The sequence below is a fragment of the Coregonus clupeaformis genome, unplaced genomic scaffold (genome assembly GCF_020615455.1).
Source record: "Coregonus clupeaformis isolate EN_2021a unplaced genomic scaffold, ASM2061545v1 scaf1228, whole genome shotgun sequence".
Classification (NCBI taxonomy): domain Eukaryota; kingdom Metazoa; phylum Chordata; class Actinopteri; order Salmoniformes; family Salmonidae; genus Coregonus; species Coregonus clupeaformis.
In genome coordinates this window covers 109,352-128,951 of record NW_025534682.1, presented here as the reverse complement: position 1 = coordinate 128,951, position 19,600 = coordinate 109,352, and the positions used below count along the sequence as shown (strand labels likewise).

The window sequence follows — 19,600 nt, the reverse complement described above, 5'->3', positions numbered from 1 at the left end:
GCGCCGCCTCATGGGTCTCCTGGTCGCGGCCGGCTGCGACACAGCCTGGGATCGAACCCGGATCTGTAGTGACGCCTCTAGCACTGCGGTGCACTACCTTAGACCGCTGCGCCACTCGGGAGGCTCCAATCCTCTGCTTTCTTTAAAGGTCGGAGAATCTAAGTTATAGAATTTTGCTTTGCATTGTATGTGTTGCCTTACAAAGTAGGTGAATAATTCCTCTCTGGTGTCCCTGGGTAGTTTGTGGGCATAGACAAATACTTCCTCATTGCCAATGGAAAATGACAAACTATTTCATTTAGCGGAGAGAAAGATTGCTTTAAACATGGTCTGTTGAGCTGGAAACTTGGATTCCTCACAACTTACATAATTTTGTCTCAGAAAACTCCATATATTTGGACAAAACAACCACCTACTGTCTCTGGATGTGAAACATCAAGATCAAGTGAAGGCTGGGGCCCAGAAATGTTTTTCATTTTCTACAGAGGAGATTAAGGTCAATAATCAGTGCACTACAGCACAGATGGGTGGACAGGCAGATTTATCCACTACCCAGCAGAGAAAAGCCTCAGCTTCAGCTACAGAGAGAGCATGTGAGAGCTTACAGTAGAAGCATAACTAGAGAACACCCAATAAAAACCTCATTCTGGTTAATTTGCCATTCACAATTAGAATATAATAAAACTGTGGGGAGTTATTTACACTAAGAACTGAAAACAGCTTCATAACCTCAAAAGGTTCAACGCAGTTCTCTGTCAAAAGCTATTTGGTGTTTTCTTTCATTCAAGCAAAAACTTCACCGCAACAAAGTCCCCCTGCTGCGCTCATCTGCATCGTATGGCCAGATTACACCAACATAATCTACTGTGAAATCAATCTAGTCAAAAAGGAGACTTGTGTTAAGATCCTTTGATTCTGCATATTTAGCAGTATATCCAGACGCGAGAAAGCCTAGTTTGATCACTGACCTCTCAAGGAGAAAGGTATTGTAATGTACACATGGACAGTTCCAATATAACCTTTAAATATCAAATCCCATCACAAGGTATTTCATATTTGTAATGAAAGAAAAACATTCCTTGAAACAAGATTGAACATTTCGCCTAGCTGTTTGTAAATCACTGGATTCAGTCGGATCGATGTCGGTCTAACTTGTGGAAGGATGCATTCGCATCATAATCCATTTTTTATCATAGACAAATCAGGAGAGGTTAACGGAGAGTGACCTTGATATCCCACTCTTCCTTCCTCTTTCCTGTTGCCTACAAGTGGGAAACAGAGTATCATCTTCTCTTATATTCTGACAAAACCCTGTTTCCTCATCAACAGCTGTGAATGAGGTAATCAGAGTCCCAGCTCAATAGTGATTACAGATATACGTTATCTATTCACAGACGTCAGCAAATGTGTGAAGCTCTCGAGACATCAGACAAGGGTTTTGATTAGACAGATGAAAATGACAAATTATGATTTTGCAGCATTGATCTAAATATATAGCATTTTTCTAAACTTAAAGAAGTGCCTTCTGTACAGCCAATCAATACCTTTTAAACATCTGATTGAAGAAAATAACATTTTGTCATTTCAAACTAAGGCGGCCTACTATTTAAAGTACCACAGCTTTCTCTTTCGACATACTTTTGCAAAGCACTGTATATCTCACCAAAACTTTTCACTTGCAATTTAGTCAAAAAACAACTAGTCGTTAGATACTAACACCAGAAAAGAATTTGTACAGTCTGCGCTGCTGTATATTCTACAGAGTGCTCTGTACGATACAAACCGTGTGAACTGTGAGGCAAGTTGGATGACTTGAGAGAAAGTGGAAAGAATACTTTTTCTTATCTTGCCAAAGGGATGTCAGTCAAGTAAATAGCCGCAGGGCACAGACACTTTTCCTCCACTGCTATGGGGAGCAATAAAGGGTAGTGACAAAGTTTCAAATGATAGTGAACGACAGTGACAGTCATGCAGTATTAGATTCCAAGTCAAACAGATCATGTGTGAAATGTCAACGGATCCTCAGAGCACCCTATTTTTATATGACAAACTTGGTGACACACTGCTTAGGTAAGAGTGAGACAGGCATACTTTAAGTTTTCATCATTAAGTTTGCTGACGATCAACAGTGGTAAGCTTGATCACCGACGACAATGAGACCGCCTATAGAGAGGTGGTCAGTGACCTGGCAGTGTGGTGCCAGGACAACCTCTCCCTCAACGTCAGCAAGACAAAGGAGCTGATCGTAGACTACAGGAAATGGAGGGCCGAACACGCCCACATCCACAGGGCTGTAGTGGAACGGGTAGAGAATTAAGTTAATCAGTGTCGACATCATTAAGGAATTAACATGGTCCACACCAGTTGAGGTCCTCAGAGGAGGAAGGGGAGGACAATCCTCCTCAGAGAATTTCATAAAATCATTTTTAGATAAAACTATACTAAATATAGTCATGTCACCAATTAATTTATTAAACCAAACTGTTTTGCAATGAAGGTCTACAGCACTCTGTAGGGTAGCACCATGGTGTAGCCGGAGGACAGCTAGTTTCCATCCTCCTCTGTGTGTAGCGGTTAGTGGTTATGATATGAAGGTTTGGCTTGGAAAGGTTTTTTCGCCAGTTCACAGAAATCTGATGTGTTGTGCACTGAAGTCCACAAGCGATGGGAAAAAGTGAGAGGAGAGCGTATAGATGCAAGAAGTAATTATACAACGATCAATGGGATCATGCTGTTTGTATGTGGCTGCTATGAAAGTGAACTGTGTTTGCGTGTGATCAGGGGTGTATTCATTCCGCCGATTCTGTTCAAAAACGTTTCTTCAACAGAAGCAAATGGAATGGGGATAAGAATACCTGAATTTGTCCAATAGAAACTCCCATTTGCAACTGTTGGACTAATGAATACACCCTAGATCAGCTAGATGCAGGCAAGAGTGTGCAAGGCGGTATTGAATGTGTCAATGTCTGTCACCTTGATTACTGAAAAAATTATTGATCTGCGCACCTACGTTGTAAAATTCATTCACAGGCTAGGTTGTTGCAACCTCATGATGGGTATAGGGAAATTTAGAATATCATGCAGTAGCATAAACCTATCGATGTTCCATTGAGCTGGTTGAATGGAATATGAATGACAGTCATCCAATATACTGTAATAAAAATAAGGCCATGCTCATAAAAAATAAAATCGTACTCCCTCAACTTAAACGGCATTGACCGCCACTGGTCCACACACCCCAACACAGTCGTGAAGAAGGCACGACAACGCCTCTATCCCATCAGGAAGCTGAAAAGATTTGGCATGGGCCCTCAGATCCTCAAAAGGTTTTACAGCTGCACCAATGAGAGCATCTTGACTGGTTGCATCCCCGCTTGGTATGGCAACTGCTTGGCATCTGACCGCAAGGCACTATAGAGGGTAGAGCGCATGGCCCAGTATATCAATGGGGCAGAACTCCCTGCCATCCAGGACCTCTATACCAGACGGTGTCAGAGGAAGGCCCTAACAATGGTCAAAGACTCCAGTAACCCAACTCATAGACTGTTCTCTCTGCTACCGCACAGCAAGCAGTACCAATGCACCAAGTCTGGAACCAACATGACCCTGAACAGCTCCTACCCACAAGCCAACTAAATAGTTATCCAAACAGCTACCCGGACTATCTGCATTGACTCTCTTTGCACTAACTATTTTGACTCATCACATATGCTGCTGCTACTGTTTATTATCTAGCCTGTTACCTAGTTACAATTGTACTTTTGTATTTAACCTTTATTTAACTAGGCAAGTCAGTTAAGAACTAATTCTTATTTACAATGACGGCCTACCCCAGCCGGATTGAGATACATCCTGGAATCGAACCAAGGTCTGTAGTGACGCCTCTAGCACTGAGATGCAGTGCCTTAGACCGCTGCGCCACTTGACTTTTGGAAGCTTACCGCCCCAATAGATCCACAGATGATGCAATCGCCATCACACTGCACACTGCCCTATCCCATCTGGACAAGAGGAATACCTATGTAAGAATGCTGTTCATTGACTATAGCTCAGCATTCAACACCATAGTACCCTACAAGCTCATCATTAAGCTCGAGGCCCTGGGTCTGAACCCCGCCCTGTGCAACTGCCACAAAGTTGGAAGCACAGAATCATCTAGAACATCATTGTATGCTGTAGCTTTGAGATTTCCCTTCACTGGAACTAAGGGGCCTAGCCCGAACCATGAAAAACCGCCCCAGACCATTATTCCTCCTGCACCAAACTTTACAGTTGCCACTATGCATTGGGGCAGGTAGCGTTATCCTGACATCCGCCAAACCCAGATTTGTCCGTCAGACTGCCAAATGGTGAAGCGTGTTTCATCACTCCAGAGAATGCGTTTCCATTGCTCCAGAGTCCAACGGCAGCGAGCTTTACACCACTCCAGCCAAAGCTTGGGATTGCGCATGGTGATCTTAGGCTTGTGTGCGGCTGCTCGGCCATGGAAACCCATTTCATGAAGCTCCCAACAAACAGTTATTGTGCTGACGTTGCTTCCAGAGGCAGTTTGGAACTTGGTAGTGAGTGTTGCAACCGAGAACAGACGATTTTTACACGCTACGGCGGTCTCGTTCTGTGAGCTTGTGTGGCCTACCACTTCACAGCTGAGACATTGAATGAACCTAGACGTTTCAACTTCACAATAACAGCACTTACAGTTGACCTGGGCAGCTTTAGCAGGGCAGAAATTTGACAAACTGACTTGTTGGAAAGGTGGCATCCTATGACCGTGCCACATTGAAAGTCACTTAGCTCTTCACTAAGGCCATTCTACTGCCAATGTTGAACTATGGAGATTGCATGGCTGTGTGCTCAATTTTATACATCGGTCAGCAACGGGTGTGGCTGAAATAGTCGAATCCACTAATTTGAAGGGGGTGTCCACATACACTATATAAACACAAAAGTATCTACCTCAATTCTCGTACCCCTGCACATCAACTCGGTTCTGTTTCCCGTGTAAATATAGCCAAGCTATCGTTACTCATTGTGTATTTATTCCTAGTTTTATTATTTTTCTCTCTGCATTGTGGGAAGGGCCCGCATGTAAGCATTTCACTGTTATTCTACACCTGTTATTTACGAAGCATGTGACAAATAAAATAGTATTTGATGGGAACAGGGTTGTGTGGCATCTAATGAGAAACATTCTTAATGCAAGACCTGACATGCCTTCTACTGTACACATGTGTCACAAACTGCTGCCATGTACTGTATATTTGAAGAACAATCAATCAATCAATCAATTTTATTTTATATAGCCCTTCTTACATCAGCTAATATCTCGAAGTGCTGTACAGAAACCCAGCCTAAAACCCCAAACAGCTAGTAATGCAGGTGTAGAAGCACGGTGGCTAGGAAAAACTCCCTAGAAAGGCGAAAGCCTAGGAAGAAACCTAGAGAGGAACCAGGCTATGAGGGGTGGCCAGTCCTCTTCTGGCTGTGCCGGGTGGAGATTATAACAGAACCATGCCAAGATGTTCAAAAATGTTCATAAGTGACAAGCATGGTCAAATAATAATCAGGAATAAATCTCAGTTGGCTTTTCATAGCCGATCATTAAGAGTTGAAAACAGCAGGTCTGGGACAGGTAGGGGTTCCATAACCGCAGGCAGAACAGTTGAAACTGGAATAGCAGCAAGGCCAGGCGGACTGGGGACAGCAAGGAGTCACCACGGCCGGTAGTCCCGACGTATGGTCCTAGGGCTCAGGTCTCTCAGTTGGCTTTTCATAGCCGAAGAACAAGCACTCACACGTAAGAATCTCACTCCCTATAGTCCACTGCAAAGATGTGAAACTCCACGTTATCCCTCATTTCATCATAAAGGGACAAATTGGACATTCAGACATTTTTTGGAGAATTAGGCTAGGTGTTAAAGGTCTTTTGAGGTCCCACAGTTTGTCAAGTGATCTCCTCAGCTCCCTGCGTGCTAACAGATATCATTGACAACATAAAAAGATCCACAGTAATGTAATATGGCACCAGCTACAGGGGTGCATCTATGTGAGACTGAGTACTTTGCCAAATGCATGCTCCAAGTGCTAAATTTACTCATCAGTTCACACCAGCACTGGCACTACTCTGCATTCTGACCTCCAGTGTGAAGTGCACTGCACTAATTAATATTTCATATTTATCCATCATATTGTAGCCCATGGGTCGGCAACATGCCCACAAGTGATTATTTTTTGCCCCAGGATTTTAGTTTTTGGTAAAATATATTTACAATAAAATCACCAGGAATTCATCTAAAAATTAGTTTAATTTAGGAAATCTGTTCCCAAGTATTCCAACAAATACAAAAAGAGACATGTGATTGTGTCTCAATGTAATCAAGGTATGAAATGATTGTTATTTTCAAATACAATCTATTTGTAGGCTTAGTTGTGGTCAATTCGCAGTGTACACATTAATTTAATTATGTTCTGTCCCAACCATCCACTCCCGACAAAATCGTCCAGCGACTGAATCTCGTTGCCTACCCCTGTTGTAGCCTATTAGTGAAAAAATATTATGCCTCTATCAGCATGGTATTTAAAGCACTGCTTAGTTCGTCTTACAGTACTTGGACTACAATATGTGGTTGATATTGATAATCACATTAAAATAAAGAGTTTTGGTTACATTTTATTTTACATCAGGCCTACATTATTTTCCAATTACTTTAATATAATTTTCTATTCTAAATAAGTACTTGCTAAAACAGAACTGTGGATATATCCTATGCATTGGCCCTACAAAAGTAAATTAGCATGTAGCCTACCTTGGATGTGTTGGTTGACCACATTTTCCAGTCGGTCCAGTCTCTCTATAATCTTCAGAGTTTCTCCCTTGTTGTCATCTTCAAACTTTCTCTCCGGTTCGGTCACTGGGACTTTGGTGTTCACATTGGCCACATAATTTGTGATCCAGCCGACGTAGAGAAGACAGACAATATTGGTCATGCCACTCAAAATAACGCATGTCGACACCAAAGTTTTGGTTCTCCTAGTGCAGACCATCATCGCGACATCCCCCCATACGGTCCAATGCGTATACAAACGCAATATAAAAAGCTTACAAAACTCAATTACAATACGGTAGCTTCAGATAATCCAGGATTATAACATTGCAGCTACGGGCGAAAGCCTTCCAGCTGCTGAGACTGACAGCAACCTAAATTCGTAGATGCGCTATACTGTACAGGGGGGCACCAGCTGAAATCCGCTGCTACGAAGTAATCATAGAGCTGGCGGCCAATGAAATCCTCCGAAAACGTACACTGCATATTCGATCATTACACTAACCAATTGTAGAATGTGAGGCGTGTTCTCCACAATTCTCTCGTCCCTTCAGGTGGGACACACTTTTCACGCCACTTCGATACAAAGTTATTTTCGTAGGTTAGGAGAGCATTTTGCTAACCCTAACCATTTTCCTAACCTTAACCTCATTCACCTAACCTGCTACTTTAATTATCCTAACCAGGGCCCCTTTTCCCAAAAGCATCTATAAGGATACATTCATCGTTAGAACCTTCGTCGTTAAATCTCCGAGCTGTTTCCCAAAACCATCGTTATTAACGTTGCACTTGAAAACGCTAGTAATCTAACAGCTGCCTCAGACCACTCATAGAACAGCTAAATGCGTCGTTAGATGCTTTTCCCCCTCCCGCGTCACTTCATATACAGAAGAACTCCGCTAAACATAGAATCACAGTGTTTATCAGTCTCTCTGTGACCGCCGATAACTTCACAACGAAGTTGGCTACAAATACAATGTTACTAATTTCTTTGCAATTGTTACAAACAAGCGAAGGATAAAACTATGCTTCAAATGAAAACCGAGATGACTGCATTAAAATACAAATAGCCTACCTACAGTAAAGGCCTATATATTTCAATTATATTAAAATCTATTTCATGTTCATTCAATTTAGTTTTATTCTGCCAAATGGCTACTGTCAAAATGTTTGCCTCAGTATATTTAATGATGTGTATGTATGTAGCCTAACATGTAAGCAATGATGTGCCTAATCTTGATTTAGTGCATTATTATAGGTTAAGGATTATTATAAGCTACCTGATTATTTGCAGCCATAGGTGATACTTTCTCTCTAGGAGCTGATCCGTCGTGAGTATTGTGGAATAATTTTAATGTTAAGGTAAGATTTGAATGGAGAAAGCTGACCCGAGAGCAGCGCTGCCTTCCATTCGATCCTATCAGCCTCAACGACGCACTTAACGAACGTTCTCTCTGCTTGGTGTTTTCAGAAATGCATGCTACATCTTCGGCAGTTGGAGGAAAGATGCATCGTTAAAACACTCGTAAGCCTAAATTCCATCGCTATCAGAAAACTGGGCCCTGCTGCCAAAGTGTGGATAGAGTTAATGTATGTCTCATCAATACCGTAATAATGGAATTTACTTATCAATAATTGATAGCGATTTTTGTAAAGGTTCTTATCTACTTTATCTCCTCATCGATAAAATGGGAAATTATACTGCAGTACTCGATGAGGCCACAGGGGGCCTCCTTTAATAGACTTTATTGTTAGGCTACCCAAGCACTTATTCATGATCCAAAAACACATACCGTGTAAGACTTCACAGTTTATTGAGACTTTCAAATCACATGTTAAGTTACACATTCAAAATGTATATTGAAATTATTTCTATAACAATAATTGTAAAATACATCCATAGGATCATACATTATTATGAATAATTTTACATTTTAGTCATTTAGCAGACGCTCTTATCCAGAGCGACTTACAGTTAGTGAGTGCATATATTTTCATACTGGCCCCCCGTGGGAAACGAACCCACAACCCTGGCGTTGCGAGCGCCATGCTCTACCAACTGAGCTACAGGGGACTAATAATAATGCAGGCTTGTTCAGAATAGCCGCAAATGTTTTGAGCCCCACACTTTTAGCAAAAAAAGTGTTGCCTGTTTTGCATGTTATTTTGGCATTAATACAGTTTAAGTCGGAAGATTACATACACTTAGGTTGAAGATTTACATGCTAAAATTGCCACTGCAGCTAGCTGAGTCCCTTTGCCAACAGCAGAGACAGGTGAGAGCAGAGCAGTTCAAATCATTTCTATGACAGCTGATGAGAGACAGAAGAGCCAGGAGCCTCCCCATCACCCTTTCGTCTCCCTGATACAGACCTGCTGGGATGAGAGCTGGAGCGCTAAAATAATATCAGAGCAATGCTGCACCAACAGATGGTTTCCACAGATAGTGCCTTGAGGCAGCAGCTTTGATATTTGTCTTTCATGCAATGGTTCACTAAATTACTTCTTCACCTTTACAGCTCCACCATAAACCTCATTCACCAAGAGGAGCGCCTGGAAGGATGCAGATGACGGATGAAATATGCATGAGCACTGAAATATTAAATTAATCCAATTGAAACTTTCTCATGACTTTCTCATGCGGCAAAAGTATGAAAGAGTATGGAATATTATGTCTTCATACGAAACAGCAAGGATACTGCCAATGATATTTTGTATTTTATTTCAAGGTAAAAAACAAAAAAACAACTTGTGATAATAAAGTGTTAAAGTAGCAGTTGGCTAAGTCTACTGGAGGACCATCCCACTGGGCACAAACTGGTTGAATCAACTTGTTTCAAAGTAATTTGTCAATGTATTGTGACATAGAATCTATGTGGAAATACATTGGATTTGCAAAAAGTCATTAATTTCAACCATAGGATTATGTCATCATGGTAACACATTTTCAACATAGACAATCCTTGTGTAAAATCTGTTGAATTTTTAACTTTGAAAGAACGTCAGATTTTCTACGTTAGATCCACTATCAACTTTTTTTTTTTTTAAATCCAATAGGCTGGGAAGCACTTCCTACTGGAGTGTTGATCTACCTATACCGGTCCCTTTGGTCCCCCTCCCAGGGTTTTAACCAAGCCCAGCTTAGCTTTGATATTTGTCACTGATTACTACAGTGAGGGAAAACAGTATTTGATCCCCTGCTGATTTTGTACATTTGCCTACTGACAAAGAAATGATCAGTCTATAATATTAATGGTAGGTGTATTTGAACAGTGAGAGACAGAATAACAACAACAAAAATCCAGAAAAACACGTCAGAAATGTTATAAATTGATTTGCATTTTAATGAGGGAAATAAGTATTTGACCCCCTCTCAATCAGAACGATTTCTGGCTCCCAGGTGTCTTTTATACAGGTAACGAGCTGAGATTAGGAGCACACTCTTAAAGGGAGTGCTCCTAATCTCAGTTTGTTACCTGTATAAAAGACACCTGTCCACAGAAGCAATCAATCAATCAGATTCCAAACTCTCCACCATGGCCAAGACCAAAGAGCTCTCCAAGGATGTCAGGGACAAGATTGTAGACCTACACAAGGTTGGAATGGGTTACAAGACCATCGGCAAGCAGTTTGGTGAGAAGGTGACAACAGTTGGTGCGATTATTTGCAAATGGAAGAAACACAAAATAACTGTCAATCTCCCTCGGCCTGGGGCTCCATGCAAGATCTCACCTCGTGGAGTTGCAATGATCATGAGAACGGTGAGGAATCAGCCCAGAACTACACGGGAGGATCTTGTCAATGATCTCAAGGCAGCTGGGACCATAGTCACCAAGAAAACAATTGGTAACACACTACGCCGTGAAGGACTGAAATCCTGCAGCGCCCGCAAGGTCCCCCTGCTCAAGAAAGCACATATACATGCCCGTCTGAAGTTTGCCAATGAACATCTGAATGATTCAGAGGAGAACTGGGTGAAAGTGTTGTGGTCAGATGAGACCAAAATGGAGCTCTTTGGCATCAACTCAACTCGCGTGTTTGGAGGAGGAGGAATGCTGCCTATGACCCCAAGAACACCATCCCCACCGTCAAACATGGAGGTGGAAACATTATGCTTTGGGGGTGTTTTTCTGCTAAGGGGACAGGACAACTTCACCGCATCAAAGGGACGATGGACGGGGCCATGTACCGTCAAATCTTGGGTGAGAACCTCCTTCCCTCAGCCAGGGCATTGAAAATGGGTCGTGGATGGGTATTCCAGCATGACAATGACCCAAAACACACGGCCAAGGCAGCAAAGGAGTGGCTCAAGAAGAAGCACATTAAGGTCCTGGAGTGGCCTAGCCAGTCTCCAGACCTTAATCCCATAGAAAATCTGTAGAGGGAGCTGAAGGTTTGAGTTGCCAAACGTCAGCCTCGAAACCTTAATGACTTGGAGAAGATCTGCAAAGAGGAGTGGAACAAAATCCCTCCTGAGATGTGTGCAAACCTGGTGGCCAACTACAAGAAACGTCTGACCTCTGTGATTGCCAGCAAGGGTTTTGCCACCAAGTACTAAGTAATGTTTTGCAGAGGGGTCAAATACTTATTTCCCTCATTAAAATGCAAATCAATTTATAACATTTTTGACATGCGTTTTTCTGGATTTTGTTGTTGTTATTCTGTCTCTCACTGTTCAAATAAACCTACTATTAAAATGATAGACTGATCATGTCTTTGTCAGTGGGCAAACATACAAAATCAGCAGGGGATCAAATACTTTTTTCCCTCACTGTACCAATGTGCTATTGTGAGAATGATTATTGAGAGATCTCCACTTAACAACTAAACAGATTCACTTTTGCTATCAAAGTCATTCCAAAGGGTAGGTTTAACAGAGCAAATAAAATGTATCCATACTTTATAAAAGTCATATACTGTATCAATGATACTATTTCGGCGTATATAGCATTTGCAAAGTCATCAACAGCTATTGTTTCTATTCAACCCAGGGTTAAACTAAAAATAGACAATACATATAGACTGGTTGGCTGACAACGTCACGGAAATGATGTGCTGGAAGGTGTGCATTGTTATGATTCTGAACGGTCAGATAGCTAGCAACAATGACAAGATAGCTGCCAAGTGGGGAATCATAGGTGGCTCGTTTCAGCTCATTGTATCTTGTTATAGAAAGCATGTCTTGTTTTGAGGTGTTTTGACTGATGTCATGTCTATGCTAATATGGCAACAATTCACTATCTAGCTAACCAACAACTGTAACAATGTATTTATGATTTAGGTGGAACCAACAAAGCCCCGTAATTTAAAATAATCTCTGGGGAAACAAGGGTGTCTCATTTCACCCAAATGGATTGAATATCTCCAACCTGCAGGAGTTTAACCGCCATCAGACAATATCAGATTATTATGTTGGGTCATGCTCTGCTGTTGCGAGGCCTTAATTAAATCAAGCGCTGGGTGAATCAATTGAAAAGCCTTCTGTCTTGATAAGTGTTTACTCAGAGTGAAGCATCAGCCTGGTCCTGCTCAGGAATCTAATCACATAGTCAACAAGCATTGATGACACCGACAGACTACTGGTCAGGGATGAGTCAAGCAAAAGGCTCCCTCAATGCATTGCCACTCATAACATCAGGGAATGAATTGAAACTGCCATAATTTGAATGGGCTGCTGTTGACATCTGGGATGTCCTAGCTATGCTATCATTAACACAGTGGAATAACCAGGAAAACTAAATATGCATTGCACAGAATTTACACAGAAACCATCTGACTCTTGAAGGATAGAAAAGGCTTTTAGCCTCCTCCGTTGCGTTTCACTGTCAGTTTCAAGTATATCTTAAGATCTTACAATGACCTTCGAACTCAAGTAAGGGAACATATATACTGTAAAAGCATCATTAAATGTATTGCTTGTTTTAATCACGCATGTTGGTTGTCAGAGAGCTCATGAAGCTTACACCACAATATTCACAACTCAATGGCAAATATGCTCTCCTTAAAATTCTCACTCTTTTGAAATGAAATGTCTCTATTGAAACATTGTGGCTACATTATGATATATACAGTAGAATGATTTACTGAGCTGCAATCAATTTGGTTCCAATACAATCTCTGTCATTTTCTATATCTGCACTTCAAATTTAAAACGCATTAATCATGTCCCATGGAATGACAAACCAACCTTATCAAAAGTGATGACAGATGAACTTACATTACAAGTTTACAAGTCTTTCAAAAAAGTCCCCCCAAAATGTCAGTCAAACTGCACTGTGCCTTTGCCAAAAGCAATAATCAGTTGAAAGTACAATGATCTGTCAGGAACCTAATGAAATGGAAAGCTCTGATTTGTATGAAGCTGACTGCTGTGGCTCTCCCATACAGCTGAGTGAGTGACATCCTTTGAACACATTCAATCATTATTATAATAACATTCATTGCAGAAGGTAAAGACTTACTTCCTCTTTACATCAACCCACACTTCCCGAGAAGGAAAAGATCAAGGCATCTGAATTTTGCATGTTTCCAGCCACTGGGCACAGATGTCAATTCAATGTCTATTCCACGTTGGTTCAGCGTAATTTCGTTGAAATAACGTGGAAACAACGTTGATTCAACCAGTGTGTGCCCAGTGGGCTCCCTCCAGTTTTTAAGATAAGTGTCATTGCCTTCTGCCTGAGAGGGACTTATTTCCCCAGAATCCATTTAAAGCAGGGAGTCCGGTTTTCACGCTTGTCTGAAATGTCTGATTAAATTGTAATCTGAGGAAAACGACACATTTTGCTGCAGCCTGCTCTGAGTTTGGCTCCTGTGTCGAGGCACTGCTTTCCTGAAGGGGACGAGGACATTTCACAATTACCAGCACATCCTCCCTTATTGAGCCTGACTGTCCCAAACTGACCCCAGTGTAATTCACTCTACAATTTAACAGCAGGCGACTCCTCAGATTATAGTCCCCCTCTTCCATCATGCCTGTGACGGGCATATAAAATGCTTTTAAAAGGTAGGGTTTGCCAATCACAACCACAGGTCTACGCCAAATCCATTGCCATGCAATTTACCTCAAAGTGCCCCATCAGTCTTTTATTGTGTTGATTTCCATATGGTTGGAAAATACATTAATGTGCCTAGTTTTCTGTGGGTTAGGAGAATATTCCATCAACATCCCACCAAACATACACAGAACATGGTTGCCATGTTCTCAGAACATAAGATATTAATTTTCTAGACACATTTCATGGAACGTTGCAAGAACATTTATGTGTCACAAAAAAAAATCATTACACATCACAGTAATTTTGCCGAGCCAATCAAGGCCCTGATTGGTGAACCACTGATCCATTCATAGCTCTTTCTCTTTTGGCAAGGTTAGGGATACTCAAACACACAGTGCTTTTAACATAGTGTTTTCAACCTACATACAGTGCCTTCAGAAAGTATTCATACCCCTTGACCTATTCCACATTTTGTTGTGTGAAAGCCTGAATTCAAAATGGATTAAATTAAATTATCTTACCCATCTACACACAATACCCCATAATGACAAAGTGAAAACATATTTTTAGAAATTGTACAATTGTTTTTGAAAATGAAATACAGAAATATTTCATTTACATAAGTATTCACAGCCCTGAGTCAATACTTTGTAGAAATACCTTAGGCAGTGATTACAGCTGTGAGTCCTTCGGGGTAAGTCTCTAAGAGCTTTCCACACCTGGATTGTGCAACATTTGCCCATTATTCTTTACAAAATTCTTCAAGCTCTGTCAAATTGGTTGTTGATAATTAAAAGTAGATTTAAGTCAAAACTGTAACTCGGCCACTCAGGAACATTCACTGTCTTCTTGGTAAGCAACTCCAGTGTAGATTTGGCTTTGTGTTTTAGGTTATTGTCCTGCTGAAATGTGAATTGATCTCCAGTGTCTGATGGAAAGCAGACTGAACCAGGTTTTTCTCTAGGATTTTGCCTTTGCTTAGCTCCAATACATGTATTATTGATCCTGAAAAACTCCCCAGTCCTTAACGATTACAAGCATACCCATAACATGATGCAGCCACAACTATGCTTGAAAATATGGAGAGTGGTACTCAGTAATGTTTTGTATTGGATTTGCCCCAAACATAACACTTTGTATTCATGACAAAATGTTTATTGCTTTGCCACATGTTTTGCAGTATTACTTTAATGCCTTGTTGAAAACAGGATGCATGTTTTGGAATATTTTTTATTCTGTACAGGCTTCCTTCATTTCACTCTGCAAATTAGGTTTGCATTGTGGAGTAACTACAAGGTTGTTGATCCATCCTCAGTTTTCTCCTATCACAGCGATTAAACTCTGTAACAGTTTTAAAGTCACCATTGGCCTCATGGTGAAACCCCTGAACGGTTTCCTTCCTCTCCGGCAACTGAGTTAGGAAGGACGCCTGTATCTTTGTAGTGACTGGGTGTATTGATACACCATCCAAAGTGTAATTAATAACTTCAACATGCTCAAAGGGATATTCAATGTCTCCTTCTTTTTTATCCATCTACCAATAGGTGCCCCTCTTTGCGAGGCATTAGAAAACCTCCATGGTCTTTGTGGTTGAATCTGTGTTTGAAATTCACTGCTCGACTGAGGGACCTTAAAGATAATTGTATGTGTGGGTTACAGAGATGAGGTAGTCATTCAAAATAATGTTAAACACTATTATTGCACACAGAGTGAGTCAATGCAACTTATGATGTGACTTGTTAAGCACATTTTTACTCCTGAACTTATTTAGGCTTGCCATAACAAAGGGGTTGAATACTTATTCACTCAAGACATTTCAGCTTTTCATTTGTAATTAATTTGTAAAAAATTCTAAAAACATAATTCCACTTTGACATTATGGGGTATTGTGTGTAGGCCAGTGACAAAAAAAATCGAATTTAATTGAATACTAAAAATAAAAAAATCCATTTTAAATTCAGGCTGTAACACAACAAAATGTGGAAGAAGCGAAAAGGCGTTAATACTTCCTGAAGGCACTGTATTTGACACACGAGTACATTGTGCATGTTCATTTATACAGTAATTATTATATTATAATCAGACTATTCTCTCATCATTGATTGTATTGACTTATTTCAGCAATTAAAGGGCTTTCTGTATAGTTGTCTAATGTTGGTGGGGCATATACTCCTGAATCACTATGATCAATAAAATATTTTCTTGAGTGTACTTTTAACAGAGCTGAGATTTACTTCAAAGTGCAATTACCCTATTGCTTACACCTATGAAGTTGTTTCAGTGCCTACGGAGGAGGGGTTAGGGTTTATTCTGGACAGGGCCTAACTATACTAGCCCAATAAGCACATGCCCTACAGATATCCCTTATCGTGACACTGGTTAGAGTGTCTGTTATTGGTGCTGGTGGCTTGGGTTCAAGACCTGCTAGGGGAGTCACCCTACTCTCACATTCTTAGCAATATATGTTAATGTCATTATTGCCGTTTTGAATTGCATTTATCAGACATTTCGATTGTTTATATGGAAATGTCATGATTATTTATGCATCTTTGTTTATTATCATAATGTGTTTATATTTCTGCTCTTTCACGCATTTCTGGAACTTTGGCTACCTTTGTGCCTTGTGCACGACCTCCAGACATAGCCGCGGAAAGATGTTTGGGGGTGGGGTTGCTCGCGCGATAGACGGCTGGCTATATTGGTCCGCTAATACAGGACTAGTAAAGGCCCAGTTCACAACTTTGTGAAAAATATATATATATATTAACATTGAAAATTATTATTTAAAATCAGATTTTTCAGGGGGTCTACAGCACCCTCAGCACCCCTACTTCCCGCGGCCATGCCTCGAGATGCTTTTTCAGGTTTCATGTGGTGTTTCTGGAAGAAGAGATTAATGCTGCCTTTGCAGAGTTTGCATTTGACTAAAATGTTGTTCACTTTCTTCTCGATTAACTCAAAATAATGGGAGCATTTCCACAAGGAAAAGGTTAAGCGGGGTAACAACACAGCTTTTTAGATTTTCAACTTTATGATAGCCTATTGGAAACCAGTTAACCTACAGCATGAATTCCGTTACATGAGAAAAGGCTGTAAAAAATACACATAGCACGCCAGTATTAATAGGCTTTTGAAAGTAATAATGGGTTACTTGAAAAAGTAACTGTAATATTATTACAATATTTGCAAACAGTAAAGTTATATTACTCCATTACTCATAAAAGTTATACAGTACCAGTCAAAAGTTTGAACACACCTACTCATTCAAAGGTTTTTCTTTATTTTTACTATTTTCTACATTGTAGAATAACTATGAAATAACATATATGGACTCATGTAGTAACCCAAAAAGTGTTAAACAAATCAAAATATATTTTAGATTTGAGATTCTTCAAATAGCCACCCTTTGCCTTTACGACAGTTTTGCGCACTCTTGGCATTCTCTCAACCAGCTTCACCAGGAATGCTTGAAGGAGTTCCCACATATGCTGAGCACTTGTTGGCTGCTTTTCCTTCACTCTGCCGTCCGACTCATCCCAAACCATCTCAATTGGGTTGAGGTCGGAGGATTGTGGAGGCCACGTCATCTGATGCAGCACTCCATCACTCTCCTTCTTGGTAAAACAGCCCTTACACAGCCTGGAGGTGTGTTGGGTCATTGTCCTGTTGAAAAACAAATGATAGTCCCACTAAGCCCAAACCAGATGGGATGGCGTATCGGTGCAGAATGCTGTGGTAGCCATGCTGGTTAAGTGTGCCTTGAATTCTAAATAAATCACAGACAGTGTCACCAGCAAAGCACCCCCACACCATAACACCTCCTCCTCCATACTTTACGGTGGGAAAAACACATACAGAGATCATCCGTTCACCCACACCGTGTCTCACAAAGACACGGCGGTTGGAACCAAAAATCTCCAATTTGGACTCCAGACCAAAGGACACATTTCCACCGGTATAATGTCCATTGCTCGTGTTTCTTGGCCCAAGCAGGTCCCCTCTGAGCAGTTGATGTTGAGATGTGTCGGTGACTTGAACTCTGTGAAGCATTTATTTGGGCTGCAATTTCTGAGGCTGGTAATGAACTTATCCTCTGCAGCACAGGTAACTCTGGGTCTTCCATTCCTGTGGCGGCCCTCATGACAGCCAGTTTCATCATAGCGCTTTATGATTTTTGCGACTGCACTTGAAGACATTTTCAAAGTTCTTGAAATGTTCTGTATTGACTGACCTTTATGTCTTAAAGTAATGATGGACTGCCGTTTCTCTTTGCTTATTTGAGCTGTTCTTGCCATAATATGGACTTGGTCTTTTACCAAATAGGGCTATATTTTGTATACCCCCCCCTTCCCTGTCACAACACAACACAACTGAAATTCCACAAATTAACTTTTAAGAAGGCACACCTGTTAATTGAAATGCATTCCAGGTGACTACCTCATGAAGCTGGTTGAGAGAATGCCAAGAGTGTGCAAAGCTGTCATCAAGGCAAAGGGTGGCTATTTGAAGAATTTCAAATATAACATATATTTTGATTTGTTTAACACTTTTTTTGGTTACTACATATGTGTTATTTCATAGTTTTGATGTCTTCACTATTGTTCTACAATGTAAAAAATAGTAAAAATAAAGAAAAACCCTTTAATGAGTAGCTGTGTCCAAACTTTTGACTGGTAGTATATATTACTGTAAGTAATATATTACCCCCAACACTGGTCCCAAGTTATTCTGTTGCGATTTGTCTATTTTTCCACATTAAAACTTGGAGATGGAACTCTATGTTGTGGACACTGGCGGACTTACCATTAGGCAGAAGAGGCAATTGCCTCAGGCCTCACATCATATATATTAAAATAATTTCTCCGCTTGAGGCCCCCCCATGCTCCGCTTGAGGCATAATAAAAAATGATTTAAAAAATCCCCATCAAAATCTGTCTGTTTAAACTAGAGATATCTGTATGGGCTGCATCCACCGAGTCGGCCTTCCGCATCTGCGGTGGAAGGTGGCAGAGCTACAGCTGTGTTTGTCAGACCAGGGGACATCTTGAAAATTGGTCTTCTCATGAAAACGTCTGTAGTGTCCGAACGGTTTGGTCTATAAATTATTATGGCCCCTCTATGGAAATATGAGACTCTCACGAACACTATGTTCTCCGTTTTGATCTACGACTCCCTCAAGTGGGACTCGTCTGAAGGTAAACTGGTACCGGGCTGAAAAATGAATGGAAGTGAATAGGGCATTTTTACTTCAAAGGTTTTCACGTAATTCCAGTTTAAAAAAAAAAAGAAATCCTGAGCTTTCTTATATCTCTCAGGCACTTCAAAACATACATCCTTTTGATACACATTTTTACTATCTGTTTTCCCATGTATTAATCTGTTATTCAATGCGTTTCTATGGGCTAATAGCAGTAAGGCCAAATTCAATGTTTCATCATATAAACAATTTTGATATCTTTTTTTTATACCTACAGGGTCCTACAATTCAAAATGAAATAGCAAAATTATGCATGGTATGACCATATTAAAACAGTTCCATATGTTAGCTTAGTAGAAGTCTGACGTTGCCATACCTCCAAAATCACGTTGTTGTCATGCCTCCCTTGGAGGCCTTGAGAATTATAGTATAGCAAATATGGTTTGAATGGTCCGTTGGCTCCCAGCTGCAAGATTTTGATTGGATGTTATATATCAAGAACCCTCCCCCAACATTCTCGTTGTTACTACGTGTTATGTTCGTCACTGTTTTCAGACCGGGAAAGACACATTTTGAGTTGA

At 40.7% G+C, this 19,600-nt stretch overlaps 1 protein-coding gene and 1 non-coding gene across 2 annotated transcripts in view; both read right to left on the bottom strand.

Annotated features, from left to right (window-relative positions):
- The window catches only part of LOC123486462 (polypeptide N-acetylgalactosaminyltransferase 18-like), a gene marked incomplete at its 3' end in the record, with an annotated part of 38,807 nt that extends 31,193 nt beyond the window's left edge, over positions 1-7,614 (bottom strand). Inside the window, 1 exon segment of the mRNA XM_045217791.1 lies at positions 6,807-7,614. Coding sequence (XP_045073726.1) covers positions 6,807-7,047 — 241 coding nt within the window.
- A 1,209-nt stretch (positions 7,615-8,823) lies between these two features.
- On the bottom strand, positions 8,824-8,898 carry trnaa-cgc. Its single transcript has one exon. It is a non-coding gene; the product is annotated as a tRNA-Ala (tRNA).
- Between the last annotated feature and the right edge of the window lie 10,702 nt (positions 8,899-19,600).